Source organism: Mustelus asterias, chromosome 12, assembly GCF_964213995.1.
Source record: "Mustelus asterias chromosome 12, sMusAst1.hap1.1, whole genome shotgun sequence".
NCBI classification, from domain to species: Eukaryota; Metazoa; Chordata; class Chondrichthyes; order Carcharhiniformes; family Triakidae; genus Mustelus; species Mustelus asterias.
Window position 1 is genome coordinate 67,889,094 of NC_135812.1, and position 17,530 is coordinate 67,906,623.

The 17,530-nt window shown below is 43.2% G+C and overlaps 1 protein-coding gene and 1 pseudogene across 1 annotated transcript in view; one reads left to right on the forward strand and one right to left on the reverse strand.

Moving 5' to 3' along the window:
• Nucleotides 1–17,530, reverse strand: part of LOC144501559 (myocardin-like) — a 362,084-nt gene that overhangs the window by 249,025 nt on the left and 95,529 nt on the right. The window contains exon 2 of the mRNA XM_078225413.1: nt 7,380–7,625. Within this exon, the coding sequence (XP_078081539.1) occupies nt 7,380–7,440 (61 nt within the window). The 5' untranslated portion in view covers nt 7,441–7,625. The remainder of the gene's footprint in view (nt 1–7,379; nt 7,626–17,530) is intronic.
• On the forward strand, nt 10,551–10,771 carry LOC144502182 (U2 spliceosomal RNA; annotated as a pseudogene).

The following is a 17,530-nucleotide window of genomic DNA, read 5'->3' on the forward strand; positions in this document are numbered from 1 at the left end:
TGTAGCTACAACACATGGACTGCAGCAGTTGAAGGCAGCGACTCACCATCACCTTCCTAAGGGCAATTAGGGATGGACAATAAATCCCATGAATTAATAAATTAACAAAAATTATAGGCTGCTTAAAGGAACCAATTCTGTTTGAAATACTGTATGATTGTGCTAAGAATAAGTATTGTGAGAAAGAGAAAATAGTTTAATCTGCAGTGAAGGCATTGAGCATAATGTATTAAGTGTCTTTCTAACTTTTTCTGAAGGCTCTTGTGTATCAAAGGTTGAAATTGTGGCCCTCTAAGAAATGTTACATGAAAAAACTTCCCTTCGGGGGCAGGATTTCTCTCTCAGGACGCAACATGAAGTCTCTGCAACACTGGGTGATATTTAATGAAGGTGATGGGGGTTTTACCCGCCTGCCGTAGAGCCAATAAAAGCCCTGCCTTACATCCTGTAGGGAAGGCCTGCTGAATTAATTGCCATTCAAGCACTTAACTGGCCAGTGGGGGACCTTCCCTGGGATAAAGGGCCTCAGGGTGGAAGTCCAGCCTGCTGAGAGCTATTTCTCTCTTCTCTCCTCAGCAATTTATCAGGACCAAGGATAACTTTCTTCCACTCTGAGGTTGTGGGTCCTGAGGAGGCTAAAATGTCCAATGCGGGATCTGCTCACTCTGCCACAGGTGGGGCCGGAAGTGTTTGATGAGGTGGGTTGATTGGGTGCTCGGAATTTGGTATGCTCCTTCTGTTGTTTGCACTTGGCCTCCCCCTGGGCCTGTTGGAGGCATTCAAAATGGTCAGCACCTTCTTCTCCAGTTTGGGTGGTCTCGAGTAAGAGGATCCCACAAATCGGTGGGAAGGTTGCATTTTTTCAGGGGGGCTTTGAGGACATCCCTGAAACGTTTCCTCTGCCCTCCTGGTGACCTTTTACTGTGACAAAGCTCGGAGTGGAAAGCTCGTGTTGGGAATCTTGTGTCAGGCATGCAGGTGATGTGGCCCGTTAGAAGTAGCTTATAGCCATAACCGGTGCATCGAAACTGGGTATGCAATCAAAGGCTGGCAGCTCTCAGTGCTCATCAGTGCCAAGGAGTTGTAGTGGCTGCTGACGGTATTGCACTGAAGAGGGCAAGGATAGATCCCAGCCCAGCAGCTGAGTAAGGGCAGGATGGGAGTCGCAGGGAGGGGTTTCTGGCTGGGGAGAGGGTTGGCAGAAAATGCGGGATTTGGCTCTTAGCAGGCCCCCAATTCCCAACGACAGGTCCCTTGATTAGGCACCAAGTTTCTGACAATGAGAGAATACCACCCCCTACGACCGCACCCCCCCCACCCCACCCCCACCCCACCCCCACCCCCCAAGAAGCCTAAAAGCAGTCAGCCAATGTTTGCTATTGAGGCACCCTGCATGATGACAGGCCCACCCGCCATAGGTTTAAAAACAGTGGCAGCAGGATGAGGCTCTTATTAATTGTCCATGGAAGGGCCTTAACTTGCGACGGGTTCCAAAGGGTCCAGAAGGCGTTCCCATCTTGGACTTCATTTTGGTGCAGGTGGGAAGAAGCCCAACCCCCATCAAATTAAATTCCCTCCACGTGAGCTAACATGCCATGGGGTAGGGCATTAAATCCACCCACCAGAAAGTGTGAGACCTTTGCAATGTCTCTTTTCTAGACCCACCTTGCTGCAAGCAGCCTTCTGCTGGGGCTGACAGGCAGCCTCTGCACAGTGGGCCTCCTGAATTTAATCCATCTCTGCTGGCCAGGTGCCACTCTCTGTCGGAAATGGCCAAGCAGATTGTCCTGCAGCAGGGAAATGAATCCCACTGATTAAAACGTGCCGGGTCCCATTGCTGTGCTCTCCTGCAGGAGTTAAAGTTAAATCTATTGGCCTTGACCAGCTTACTATTTTCTTAATTTTGAGCTGATTGAACCTGACACCTTACATTGAGTCAATAAATTAAATGCCCCTGAAACTGAAGCAGTGAAATTAACTAGTCAGAAAAGCATGCTCACTGTGAAAATGAAACAGTAAGAATTATATTTTTCCAATTATTTTCCCTTCACCCATTGAACCTCGTTGGTGCATGATTGAAAGCTCTGTAAAACTTTTTTAAAAATAGCTGTCACAGTTAGTGACAGTTAAACAAAACACCTATGCTGGACTGCTTTAAATGACAGAAAAGAATAGCATCTGGTCGTGTAGTTTCAATCGAACTCCTTGTTGACCTTCCCCCAAGGGCTATCATTATGAAGGCTTGGCTGAGTTTCAAAAAGTTAAATTACCTCAGCAGGGGTTCTGAGTTCAGAATTTGATTGACAGCTTAAAGAGGCTATTAAAAGATTATCCATCTTTGATTTGGCTATTGAATAGACGTTTGCTTGTTTTTAATATGGGAGACTAACCATTGAGGAGAATTAAATGGATATTGTGAATGGATGTTTCTTTGTCCATGATCGAGAGTGCAGGGGTGAGAGCTGTGGTAGATTGTTAGAAGTTTATTTTTTCCATTGCTTTGAGGCACCTGCAATCTGTCCATTGTAGTTATGGGTGAGTGGCTATGGCAGTGGAATGCAGGATATGAGTGGTCAACGGGTTGTGTGGGGTTGGAAGGGATGAGGGCAAGAGGGCCTAAAAATTTCTAAAACTACTGGGATGAAGTCCCAGAGAATTGAAGCCTCCCAGCCAGCCCACCTTGGCATTCAGCCTGCTTCAGTGGCTGCCTGTGTTTTGCTTCCAAGGTTGGGACGCCTGACTCTATCGCATTTTGCAGTATTTTTAACCAAGACTGGTTTGACTCTGGCTCAAGGAGTGGTGCTTGAATTCATGTCTGAATCAAGATAGTTTGACACAACCCACTCTCCGCAAACATAACTTATGCAATGTGCAAAATAAGTTCTTACAATGTGTGCAAAATGTTATAAAACATGTTAACCAGCCCAAGTTTCCAATTGAAAATATCATACACTCATACATAAAAGCCTTTATAGGACTGCAGAAATTAAGCTTCAAAAAGTGACCTTTAACTTCTTTGCGTATCTATCACTTGTCATGGAAAATTCACTTGTACCATTACTTTAACCAAAATGAATCTCCACAACAAGTAAATCTAGATATTCTAAAAATAAATCTAACGTGAAATATCTGGAATTCCTTCGACTATTGCTCTCAGATTTAAGTGGCATTTAAACACATACGATTAGGTAGTGAAGTGAAATACTAACCGTCAAGTGATGAATTCTTCAGTCTGCACGAACGTTGAGTGGTTTGCATTACAAATTTTTGAATATCATTTTGTTTCTGGAGCGCAAAGCCTTCAGCACCTTTTGTTATTGACTGCCACTCAGCCTTTCATACCAACAAGTGGTTTCAAAACCCACGTCTTTAATGTTTCACATGGGGTATTTATATTCTAATCTTGAACATTATGGTTCTTTTTGTTAGCTTTTCTTACACATTTCCATTCGGAATGCCAAAAAAAGTTCAGTGCAGTCATCCCTAATTCTGCAAAACTTGAAATATATGGACTCATTCAACAACGCCGTAAATGATGAAGAGTTACTTTATCATTTGGATGGTGAAGTATGAAATAAAGAAAGATTAGGGTTTTCAGCTCCATTTTGCAAATTAATTGCGTTTTAAATGCTTGCCTCCACCTACACACACACTTTCCAGAAGATAATCTTGAGCTATCCCAGAACTAGTTATTCCAAATTCTATGTAATCCCATTAGATTTATTTGTTGAGGTAAAACTCAAATTGAATGATACAATGGGTGAAGATTTAGATGTATTCAAAATCCTGAAGGTGTTTCGAGAAGGTGAATAGAAATAGAGTAAATATTTCCTCTGGTGGGACAGTTAGGGATTAGGGACTCATCGATTTAAATTTGTCACCAAGAAAGTGAACAGAGAGATCAGATGGAATTTTGTTACATGGAGAGTGGTTGGAATGGGGAATATCTGACACGTAGACAAATGTATCTTTTTAGCGAAATGCAGATAAGCAAATAGATTAGTGGTAGCGATATGGATAGAGCAGGGCAGTGGGATTAAGTTTTGGATGGCTGACTGGCCTTCAGTGTTAGAAGTTTTTATGGTTAAATCAGGAACTGGTTTTGAAAGTCTAAATCTCACAGTCTTAGAATTTGAAAGTAGAGGGAACAGACAGACTGGGAGCTTGCTTACTATATCACTTAGAGGCCTGAACATGTACTAAAATCAGGAATTGAACACCTGGAAACTCAGCAGGACTGTTAAACAACAGGGGAAGTTAGGAAGCAAGTCAGGATACTCAAGAATGAAAGCAGCGAAGAAATTGAGGATTCAGGGAAATATGTAAAACGCTTAATGAATGTTTTTGGAAGTATTGGATGGGATTCTCTGGCCATTCACACTAGGGGGATTCTCCTGTCCCGCTGCAGTGAATGGAGATTTGGCGGGTCACCAAATTCTCTGTCCTCTCTGGAAGTGCGGCGGGGCGTGAACGGCCGGAGAATTCCACAGTCACTGTCTTGCAACTGAATTTCTGTGGCACAATAAAAATTGTACATTGCTTTGAGATCAGTGAGGCAGAGAAACTTAGACTCCAGTCTTTTTTTAATACTCTTTTTCTTCTCTCTTTTCTTCCAACTGCTTTTCTCATTTGTCAAGTCTTCCCCAGCACACACACAGCTGGAGAACTGTTGATGGTTCTTCAAAAAGACACTGGATACATGCACAAAAGTCAGAAAGGACGACGGATTTTTTTGACTTCTTTCCTTCAGTGTGTGGCTGGGAAGTTGATCTGATTGGGAATCATAGTTCTAAAGGTCTGTGTCCTGATTGCTGCTCTGATACTCTGCTTCCGTCTTGTCTGAATTCAAGCGCCAGTTTGCACTCATTTCTAACATCAGTGCAGATGTTTAATGCTTTTGAGCAAAAATATTCACGGTAGCACAGTGGTTAGCACTGTTGCTTCACAGCTCCAGGGACCTGGGTTCGATTCCCGGCTTGGGTCACTGTCTGTGTGGAGTTTGCACATTCTCCTCGTGTCTGCGTGGGTTTCCTCCGGGTGCTCCAGTTTCCTCCCACAGTCCAAAGATGTGCGGGTTAGGTTGATTGGCTATGTTAAAATTGCCCCTTAGTGTCCTGGGATGCGAAGATGAGAGGGATTAGCGGGTAAAATATGTAGGGATATGGGGGTAGGACCTGGGTGGGATTGTGGTCGGTGCAGACTCGATGGGCCGAATGGCCTCTTTCTGTACTGTAGGGTTTCTATGATTTCTATAACTGCATGGACTAAACTTATTTTGTTGAATTGTTCTATTCACCCTTAGCATGACAGCTGGATGATTAAAGTTCTTAAAATCTACATACAGAGTTGTGATGATATTAGAGTCTTCCTGTACCATTAATTGTCTCTATTCTTATACATACTGGAATTATAAGGAAAACAAACTTTTTAAAGCAAACTAAATCAAATGTCCAGCAAACGTATTATTGACTCATTTAAGAATGTACTGAAGTATAATCATGAGTTTAATATTGAGATGTGCTTCAAATGAAGTTCCAAATTAACCAACAGTTAATGCTAGTGACACACATTAGCAGGAAAAACTTAAGTAATTAAACCATTCTGATGAGATAAAGCCTGAGTCGTTACAACAATAACTTCCCCTGCAAGTCCTATAGCTGTAATTAAAACCTTCAAAATGTTTCCAGTGAGCCCTTCGCCAGGTGATGCGTTGTAATTTTCCTTCCTGTCCAGATCGAGGCAGTCAAGTTCAGTCTAAAAGTAAAACCATTCCTATACTTCCGACTCGTCTTATTCACTACTTAGGGAACCTGAGGTCCTTAAGAAAACCAGATGTCAGTCTATCAAAACTTTATAGGCACTTTTGACTTCAAAGGAGACTAAATTCAAATGGGCTGTGAAAAGAGCATCAGGTGGGGTAGGCTAAAAGCAGGGCTTTCATACGCGCTATGAATAATTTCTCAATCTCCGTGACCAAAATTTTACTTTCGATTCACCCTTGTTCAGACTGATCACTTTTCTCCTATTAAAATTGCAAGTGTTAAGACTTGGCTTCTTGTAGGTATAAGGAAGTGATGCAAATTGAGTGCCCCTATATTTCTGGATGGGGATGAGAGATGTGCCGAGGTCTCTTCACTCCGTGGCCTTCTGGAGATCAACAACTCCTCATTTGAGGATTAGGTGCCAACATGATTAGGTGTCAGCCTTGGCTCGGAGGTAGCATTCCCACCTCGGAGTCAGGAGGTAGTGTGTCAAGGTTCTACTCCAGGTATGAGTGCACATAATCAAGGCTGGGACTTCTAAGTTGTACTGCCAGAGATGTTGCCTTCTGGATGAGGGATTAATCTAAGCCACATGACCTCTCAGTTGGACAAAATGATACTATCAAGCAGGGGAGTCCTCCTGATTTCTGCATTTATCTTTAAAGAACACCACCAAAACAGATTACGTGATCATTTATCTCATTGCTGTTTGTGGAACCGTGCTGTCTGTAAATTGGTCGCCACATGTCCGTGCAATTCAGCAGTGATTATACTTCAAATCCACTTTATTCCTGATCTTCTCCGTCTCCAATGGTCTTATCACAGAATTACCAAACTCTGGTTCACTAATGCACTGAGCACTTTGTCAGAACTTTAACAGGTACTGCAAAAGGGTAACATTATCACCATACAAACTGGAGTCTCTGGAGATAAAGGGGTACAGGCTAGAGTTTAATCTGCAACACTCCATAACATCCTTTATATCCACTAGATTTATTACATCTGCCAAACATCAATGGTAAAATAACAGTTTGAAGATAACCTAATTATACACGAAGGGGTCTTAAGCAACAAGCACTAAGACTTGAGGAAGACATTCACACGAATTAACAAAAGGAAAAAGTCGTGATCCACAAGATTTCCTAATCAACTCGGTAAGGTAGGTCCAATTAGTAGCAAATGTAGTACATCAGATATTTATTCTGACAGGGGAACTAACAGTTTGTAACTTAGCACAGAAAAGAAAACTGACAACTTTTAATTTCAGTAATGAAAACAAATAAGCATTGCAAAGGACTGTGTCAGGGTGAGCACTGCTGTTTTAGCCCAAACTATCCTGAAACTGAAGGGGGTTCCAGTTTCTTTGGGTTGGTGCTACTGAAAATGATGCTTCACGAGCTCTGCTGGGTGTGTGGTGGATGTTTTGGAGCATAGGAACCTTCAATTTCACAGAAACTTTAGGGTGAGGTAATTACTTGGTGTACACTATTGTTGCTTGGATTATTAAATACTATTTCACTCTACATTGAAAAATTTTAAGTGCAGCTTATTCGCTCATTGGCTAACAACTGTAATGTCTTTTATGCCTTTCTCTATACAACAAAAAGCGTGTCCTACCATTCTTCCGTTCAGTGAGAGGTGGCAGTGGTTGATCTGTCTGCAGAGATAGGTCTTTCATCTCCGTGGTCACACAGTCACTCCTGGGGTTGCGGATTTCAGTGTTCTGATGACCTGGATCAGCATTCTGGTCCACACCCTCATCTCTGGTCACCCCATTCAACTTGCCAGGAGTGGGGTTCAGTTCTTTTGGTTGCTCCACTTTGAATTATTCCGTTCAACAAAATTCATTAAAATTAAACCGACCTGCAAAGTAAAATGTAGAGAAAAAAAATTATTGTGCAGTTCAGCATTTCCTGGTGGAAAGTACACCATCTCTTCCTCGTATGAAGTAAACATTTTTGCCCGGTTTGATTGATATGACAACATTTTGTGTTCCCCTCACTGCTCCCCCATCTCAGAAACAGATTCTTACCCCACAGCGTGGAATGAGTGGACTAAAATGTGGCCTGATTATGTAAGACAATGTTCCAAATGTCAGTTAGACAATGGAAAGTCAGACTGCCAGGTCGACAGATAGAGAACTGGTAGAATAGAGGCAATGCAGGAGGTGGGACTGCATATTGACTCTGTTGTTTGCTTTGCTGCAGGTTGAAATTCATTCATTATAAACAAGTATCTCCGTCTCGGAAGGCACATAAAGTACACTTTGCAACCCCATAATCCCTACGTTGGGGTTTGGTGCTGGGTGAAGCTATGCAGGTGGAGGATAATTCTGCCTCCCCACAATTCTGTCGATGCGGTGGGCTTTTAGATACCTTGGTGTTTATTTTCAGCTTTTCAATCTTGCGACTAAATGCTTAAAGAGGGTCAAAATAACATGTCGATGTTAAGTTTACAAAATGTTACATTTCTCAGAATGCTATCAGTATCAGGCTTTGTGCACCTCTGAAGATTGAGGCAAAAGTCATGGTGCATTCTGCGATGTCTAAGGCTTATGTAACATTTGCGATTCACAGCAAATGAACATCTCCTGGGATTGTTTACTCCCTTCACTGGTGGACGTATTGTTACCTAAAGTTATTTTTGCTGAAGCACGGTAGTAAAAAAGGAAGCATGTTTTTCACAGCTGACGTTATTCCAATAGTCACAAATTAATCAAACAAAACAATCTCAAATTAATATTTTACAGCCCCGTCTTTCCTCTTGCTGCTCGGAGGACTGTGCTGCGCAGTTTCTCCGCTGCTCAGAACTAAATTAAAGCCCGAATTTCAACTTCAAGCCCGCTGACTTTGTCGGCTTAGTTACTGAGCGCAGAGTCAATTTACAATTTCCACATAGCTTGATTGCATTTGATTTGAAATGCCTGAACACATTTAAGAGGAGAGGAACGTGCCTGGCTTCAAGGTTTGTTGCCAAAATATTAATTTACAGACTGTTCCAAGAGCAGGTCTTGTGCAGTCTCCAGCTAACCATAAATATTAACGACGCTGCATTCTCCATTTCTGTGCGCTTTCTAGGGCTCCAGCCTCAGTACAGAAAACATATCATTCACGTTTCTCTTCCCACTGATCTTATCTATTGTTTCGCACTGATTAATTTATTGCAATGTTTTGTTTTAACCTTTACCTCACCAATTCTCTCTGCTTACCTCCTGCCAAACACCGTTCCATTGAAGCATGTGTCTGCAGAGTTTTATAAAGTGAATTGCATGTTATACGTGTCAGTTTATGTGAATTCTTTTTAACTAGTGATAAACTGTAGATGGAACGGCAACATTAAACACGCAAACACTTCTTTCAATTCACCCTTCTTTTCTTGAAAAACAAGCCATTATGGGTGTAGTGTTTTGTGGACAACAGGTTTCCCAGGGATGTGCCAATCAGAACAAAAACATTAGAAGCTTCTATTCTACCAAAGGGTCAACATTTACAGGCTTGACTTAGCTCATAAGAGTATGATGAAATCATAGAATCATTACAGTGCAGAAGGAGGCCATTCAGCCCGCTGAACCTGCCCTGACAACAATCCCACTCTGGCCCTATATGTCCCCATGATTATTCTCAACACTGGTGCCCCGCTATGTCCTCAGCCCCTTACTATACTCCTTATATACCTAAGACTGTATGGCCAAATTCCCCTCCAACTTGATTTTCAAGTCTGCTGATGACACCACCGTAGTGGGTTGGATCCGAGAATCTGGTGAACTGGTGCGATGACAATAATCTCTTCCTCGATGTCAGTAAAATAAAGGAGATAGTCCTCGACTTCAGGAAGTGTAATGGAGGACAGGCCCCTGTCTACATAAACAGGGATGAAGTGGTCATTGAGAGCTTCAAGTTTCCAGGTGTCCAGATCACTAACAACCTGTCCCGGTCCCCTATGCCAATGCTATCGTTAAGACAGCCCACCAATGCCTCTACTTTCTCAGGAAGCTAAGAAAATTCAGCATGTCTGCTACGACTCTCACCAACCTTTACAGATGTACCATAGAAAGCTTTCCTTCTGGTTGTATGACAGCTTGGTATGGCTCCTGCTCTGTCCAAGACCACAAGAAACTACAGAGGATCGTGAAGAAAGCCCAATCCATCACGCAAACTGGCCTCCCATCCATTGACTCTGTCTACACTTCCTGCTGCCTTGGAAAAGCAGCCAGCATAATCAAGGACCCCACGCACCCCGGACATACTCTCTTCCACCTTCTTCCATTGGAAAAAGGATACAAAAGTCTGAGGTCGCGTACCAACCGACTCAGTAACAGCTTCTTTGCTGTCAGACTTTTGAATGGACCTACCTCATAGTAAGTTGATCTTTCTCTACACCCTCGCTATGACTATAATACTACATTCTGCACTCTCCCCTTTCCTTCTCTATGGTATGCTTTGTCCGTATAGTGCACAAAAAACAATACTTTTCACTGTATATTAATACATGTGACAATAATGAATCAAATCAAATCCCCATAACACCACATATTTACCCTGCTAATCCCGCTGACACTAAGGAGCGATTTAACATGGCCAATCAACCTAACCTGCACATCTTTGACTGTGGGAGGAAACTGGAGCATCTGCAGGAAACCCAAGCAGATACGAGGAGAATGTGCAAATTCCATACGGACAGTGACCCGAGGCAGGAATTGAACCTGAGTTCCTGCGAGGTGAGGCAGCAGTGCTAAGCATTGCTGAACAGTTAAACAAGAAGGTTAAATAGCATTATTGCAGTGGAACCATCACTTCTTGGCCTTTTGGCTAAGATTAAGCATCAGATCATGCCCAAGATGGCATACAATACCTTTTCTTGTCAGCTTGGATCTTGTATGTCTCTCTTGTGGAGACTATGAATTGGGTTCAATTTAAATTGATTTTTGGAGTAAGCAAGGAGATGGATTTAGGGCTTGCCCTGTCCACTCTGCACATCGGCTTTGTAACTTTAAGAATGGGGTAAAATTTTAAAAAGCCTCTGCAGATTTGTGTTTCCAATGAAGTTCATGATATAAAAGCAGAATTAGGCCATTTGGGTCCGCTCCGCCATTAATCATGGCTGATATGGTCCTCATCCCCATTTTCCTGCCTTCTCCCCATAACCTTTCAACCCATTACCAATTAAAAATCTGTCTCACTCCTCCTTAAATTTACTCACTGTCTCAGCATTCACTGCATTTTGGGGTAGCGAATTCCACAGATTCACAACCCTTTGGGAGAAGTAGTTTCTCCTCAACTTTGTTCTAAATTTGCTACCCCTTATCCTATACTATGACCTCTCATCCTAGAATGCCCCACCAGCGGAAGCATCCACTCCACATCTACTTTATCCATACCTTTTATCATCTTGAATACCTCAATTTGATCTCCCCTCATTCTTCTAAACTCTGGAGAGTATAGGCCTAAACTGTTCAATCTCTCTTCATACGACAAATCCCTCATCTCTGGAATCAATCTAGTGAACCTCCTCTGAACTGCCTCCAATGCCACTACATCTTTCCTCAAATACGGGAACCAAAACTGTACAATACTCCAAGTGTGGCCTCACCTATGCCTTGTATGAAGAAGTTAAAGAAGAAACTCCACTGAAGAGCTGTACGTTGCTCGTATGCTATCAGTTGGTCACATGTTATCAATAACATTGTAATCTCTTGCCATTATGTATGCCTGTAAATCTAGAATTTTAATTTAAATGAGTCTAAAGGTAGGATTTTAAGGATGGTGAATGATTGGTGCTCGCCATCCCGAGAGTCAATGCCTAACGTGCACCGCCAATTATTTAACACCCACTGCCATTTAACGCTCACTTGAGTGTTGATTGACAAGGGGTGGAAGTCCCACCATTGAGAGTTGCCACCAAATCAGATTGGCTGACAGCTCTTCAACCCAGTCAGGCACAGCACTGCAGTGAAGTTTCTTCTTTAACAGAAGTGGAACTGCAGTGCTCTGCCTGGAACTAAGTACTGGGACCGTTGGAACGGTAAGTTCCAGGAGTCCCGGGGGTAGATAGGAAGTTAAGGAATGCCTTGGGGATTGGGACGAGGGTGATCACGGCAACAGGGTTAAGACAGTTGGGGAGGGTGTCCCAGAGCTCCAATGTCCTGGAGGGGAGGGCATCCCAACTCTGAGAGGGGACTTCAGAGCGAGGCGTTCCCTTCCCATCTTCCCGCCCGAGGTGGAAAGAAAGTTTTCTGTCAGCCTCCCACCCTACAAGCAGCCTAAAAATGGAGGCTGGCCGAGATAGGGCCCTTAGGTGACCACTAAGTGGCTACTAAGGGGCCTTAATTGGTGAAAGGATGGGATTCCTGCCTGAGACCTTGCCCCTCCAAGCGTAGAATTGTGCTGGGGATTGGACAGGCGGGTTCCCGGGAGGTGGGGGGATTCATGTTAATTCACCCCCATCTGAGGACCCGCCTTGGGGAGCATAAAATTCAGACATAGACACTTAAGTAGCATCCATCTTAATCTTATTTGCTATTTATCTCGCACCATAGTAATAATAAAACTTTAGCCAAAAGCTCATGTGTTGAACGGTCAACCTCTGGCACAGAGATTTCCCTCTTCTTAATCCACCCTCTTAATCACGTATCCGATGTAATGCTAAACTCTCGTACATTTGGCCAGTACAGGTATAATAAATCAAATCTGTGATAAGACAAGATCATGTTTTATCATTTAAGAATGTTGTAACTGAACACTGACAATTAGTTCTCAAGGGCCAACTATTTTCACCAGTGCTGCTGAAAAAGGAAAACACTGCATAGTTACATAGTGAGAAAAGTAATCCTCGTTGAAGATGATTACAAGTCTTGCTAATCCAAAATCTTCCTTTATCCTAATGTACGGTTTGATCCGTTAATATAAATTTCAGCCTGATTCACAATGTCATCCCACCAATTAATCATAACTCCAAGAGGCAATCCCAACAGATTCAAACAAAAACCTCATGGCCTATATAATAACAAACACATGGGCTTTCCACAATTTAGTTACTTGTTTTATTTGTTTTCAGCTAGCAAGTGGAGCAAATATTCAATTACTTTGAATTATTGTCTCAATCAACTCTCACATGCATGACAATCATCTTGAGACTTCTTGTTTTTACTGGTTGAGAAGGTATGGTAGAGATGACAGATAGGAGGCTTAATGGATCAGAGGTGGAAATTGTTCAAGAATTTCTCAGCGTAAAGGTAACTTCAAAAACTTTGATTAAGTGAGCGCCTGAAAAAAAAGGCACGATTAGGCGAGGCAATTATAGAATGCTCATCTTTTCAGTCACCTGATGTGGGTGTAACATTAGTTTTTCACTTCTTTGACCATGGTTTAAAATGAGCTCCAATTGATGGGATGAACATGCTCTGTCTGTTGGTGAAATGCATTTGAATAGTCTCAATGCAAGGGCACAGGTTCACAACAAAGGTTGCCCTTAATTTGGCCAACTTGTTCAGGGCAACCACATGATGATGGCTGCCGCTGGAAAAGCAAAAATGTCACCCAGTTGTCAAATTAAGAGAAGTTTATTTACTTTTGACGCATGCCTAGAAACGTCTTTAATAGTGCATTAGAAATGTTCTTAGTAGGGTGGGACTGAGATATCTTCCAAGGGCACATTAGAGAAAGCATGATATATTTGGCCTGAAAGTGCTTGATGCAGATATAAGTCTGAAATAAAAAAAGTTCCATTCCTGAGTGTTACCAATCTTCAGGCAACACGTAATTGTAAAAAATTGTAAAAGAAAAATCCATATATTTTTAATTAACTTAAAAAAAAACCAAGTGTGGTACTACTGCATCCCAACCATGGCTGGGTAAGTGGCCCAGTCAGTTCTTCAGTTTTTGAGAATTCATTATGGTTTGGCAGTAGCCCAGTCAACTATCGTAAAGAACATCACCAGAACTGGTGGACAATAGTGTGCATTCATAATTATCAAGACATTTGTAAGCATTTTTTTGGTTCTTCCCAATGTTAGTCACTTTATCCCATGCGGCTATTCAGATGCACAAATCTTATTTCGAGAGGATATTGTAAGTACCACAGATTTTATCTGTCCAAATTCTTTCTTTAGTGATTACCACAAAACTTTATAGAAACATAATTGAAAAACAGTACTGACAAATAAAAAATACCTGTATATTTTTATTAACATTGAGCTGCTCAAAGAATGTGAGCAAGCAATCATGAAGGCTAGATCTTGTCCATCGAGTTTTATCACATGTTTAGAGGTGCTCACTGGCATAGCAGATAGGTGAGAGTCTATGAATGTTGCCTGTATAGATTTCCAGATGCCATTTAATACAGTTCAGCACAAGAGATTATTAGCAAAAATGAAAGTGTACCAAATTGAGATAACCTTGCAGCATAGAGTTTATTTAATAGTCACAAATAGGGTTACATTAACACTGCAATGAAATTACTGTGAAAATCTCCTAGTCGCCACACTCCGGCACCTGTTCGGGTACACTGAGGGAGAATTCAGCATGGTCAATGCACCTAACCAGCACGTCTTTTGGACTGTGGGAGGAAACCGGAGCACCTGGAGGAAACCCACAAAACATGGGGAGAACGTGCAGACTCCTCACAGACTTTCACCCATGATGGGAATCGAACCCGGGTTCCTGGGGCTGTGAGGCAGCAGTGCTATGCCACCGTGCCGCCAATCATGGATTGATAGTTGGTTGGGAGGCAAGAGAGAGAGTAAGAGATCTTCCTTCCACCATAAGGTCAGAAGCGCCGATGTTCGCTGATGATTGCGCAATGTTCAGCATCATTCATGACTTCTCAGATACTGAAGCAGTTCATGTCCAAATGCAACAAGACCTGGACAATATCCAGGTTTGGGCTGACAAGTAACACTCACACCATACAAGTGCCAGGCTCAGACCATTTCCTACAAGAGAGGATCTAACATCACCCCTCGACATTCAATGGCATAACCATCGCTGAATCCCCCACTATCAACATCCTGGGAGTTACCATTGACAAGACACTGAACTGGATTAGCCACATAAATTCTGTAGCAGGTAAAAGGCTAGGAATCATGTGGAAACTAACTCACCTCCTGATTCCCCCAAAACATGTCCACCATCTACAAGGCACAAATCATCAGGAATATAATGGAATACTCGCCACTTGCCTGGATGAATGCAACCCCAACAACACTAAAAAGCTTGATACCATCCAGGACAAAGCAACCCGCTTGATTGCAACTCCTTCCACAAACATTCAATCCGTCCACCACCGATGAACAGTGGCAGCCGTGTGTACCATTTTCAAGTTGCATTGCAGGAACTCGCCAAAGTTCCTTAGGCAGCACCTTCCAAACCCACAACCACTACCATCTAGAAGGACAAGGAGAGCAGCAGATACTTAGGAACACCACCACCACCTGAAGGTTTCCCTCCAAGTCACTCACCATCCTGACTTTGAAGTATATCATTGCTCCTTCGCTGTTGCTGGCTCAAATTCCTGGAATTCCCACTCTAACAGCACTGTGGCCATACCTACACCTCAGGACCTGCAGCGGTTCAAGAAAGCAGCTCGCCACCACCTTCTAAAGGGCAATTAGTCAGCAACACCCATATCCCATAAATGGATAAAAATATAAAGGAAACCTTCTTGATTGACAGGATGTGACAAGTGATGTTCTGCAAAGGTCTGCACTGGGTCCTTAGCATTTCACCCCATATATCAGAGACTTAAATGAATAAAGAGAGAGTTGTATATGCAAGGAATGATATCTTACCAGGGTCCCCAATTAAGGCCAAATGGTTGGAACTTAAAAGCAAAAAGGGGGGCAATCCCATTGCTGGAGTGTACTAAAGGCCCCCAAAGAGTCAGGGAGAGATGGAAGAGCAGATATGTAGACAAATCTCAGAGAAGCATAGAAATAACAGGGTAATAATTCAACTTCTCCGACATTAATAGACAATTGTGTCTATTTTAATGGTAAACAAATGGCCACATTTAATTTAAAATACACCAAATGGCCTACCAATTAAAGCTATCTGGGAGAAGACATTTTTTCTCTAATTGAGAACTGTTGAAGTTTCTCTTTCATTTTAAAAGATTCCTGCACATTTAAGTCACGATGTGGAGATGCCGGTGTTGGACTGGGGTGAACACAGTAAGGAGTCTCACAACACCAGGTTAAAGTCCAACAGGTTTATTTGGTAGCAAAAGCCACTAGCTTTCGGAGCGCTGCCCCTTCGTCAGGTGACTCACCTGACAAAGGGGCAGTGCTCCGAAAGCTAGTGGCTTTTGCTACCAAATAAACCTGTTGGACTTTAACCTGGTGTTGTGAGACTTCTTACTGCATTTAAGTCACTACAGATTATTACACCAGAAATCGCAGTCACCGCAATAAAAACACAGCTAATTTACAATATTGAATCTAATGAAAGAATTCCAGAAGTAAGTAACTTTATTTTATGGTTTGCCCTGATGGATTGGGGTTCCCCCTGTTCATGACTCTTCTGAGAGGCCATAATTCATGTCTACTTACTAAAGAGGTCTAACTCCACTGCAATTGTCGGGGGTTTAAATTAGCAAATTAACAATGAAACGAGTAATGGCAGGAGTGTGGAATGTGCAAACATTGCTGTAAGCAGAAATGGGAATGAAAATCCTGAAATTGAGTCCCGTCCACCATTTTAAAAGGCTTCTGGGGAAGGCCTGATTCCCTGAAAATTCAGGTCCAATGTGAAAGGGACAGTAAGTTATAGGTGCGGTGTGGTGGACCTCAGTTGTGCCTTTGTCCTATATGGACCACCGTTGTGTGTTTGTCATACCTGGACACATCCCCTCCCGGTTTGGTTCCTCCTCTTGGCACCTAGTATAAAGGTGGCTGTCTCCTCCCCCCTTGTTCAGCCCAGGTCGGTTAGTTGTTGGGATGTGCTCCTGATTCTGTTGCGAATAAAAGCCTACACTTGTATTGGCACACAGGTAGTCTTTTGCCTTATTGATAGCGCATCAATTTTATTCACAACAGTTGACCAACATGGAGCAGTTTCTAAAACCCGACAAGTTAACATTAGACCTTCAAGAGGTCGGAGCCTCTGATAAATTTGATCATTGGCTGGACTGCTTCGAAGCATTCGTCGACACCGCTATGGCCATCGACACTGACGACGCTAAACTCCACGTGCTCCGTGCCCGGGTAAGCGAAGCTGTCTACGGTATCTTCCGGGACGCTGCTACATACGCGGACGCTATCGAACTCCTAAAAGGGCAGTTTCGAAAGAGCCCTAACGTGGTCTACGCCAGACATCTCCTAACTACCCGCAAGCAGCAGCCAGGAGAATTGTGCGCCCAATTTCTGCGCGCCCTGTGGGTCCTAGCTCGTGCTTGCGACTGTAAGGCTGTTACAGTAGCTCAGAACACGGAGGACCTGATCCGCGATGCCTACGTTGCGGGCATTGAGTCTACATACATTCGGCAGCGTCTGCTTGAACAAGATGGCCTGGATCTCCAAATAACGGCCACGATGGCTGAAACGTTAGAAGCGGCCTCTCACAACCTCGGGTCCTACCCTGCATCCCGTTCTATCGACGGCTCCACCGCGACGGCTGTTCCGGCAGGGCCCAAATGTTACTTTTGTGGCCTATCCAAGCACCCTCGGCGTCGCTGCCCGGCGAAGGATGCGATTTGCTCCGGATGCGGTAAGCTAGGCCACTTCGTTAAAGTCTGCCGGGCGAAGCCGCTTCCGAAGCCTCGTGGCGCCACGTGTG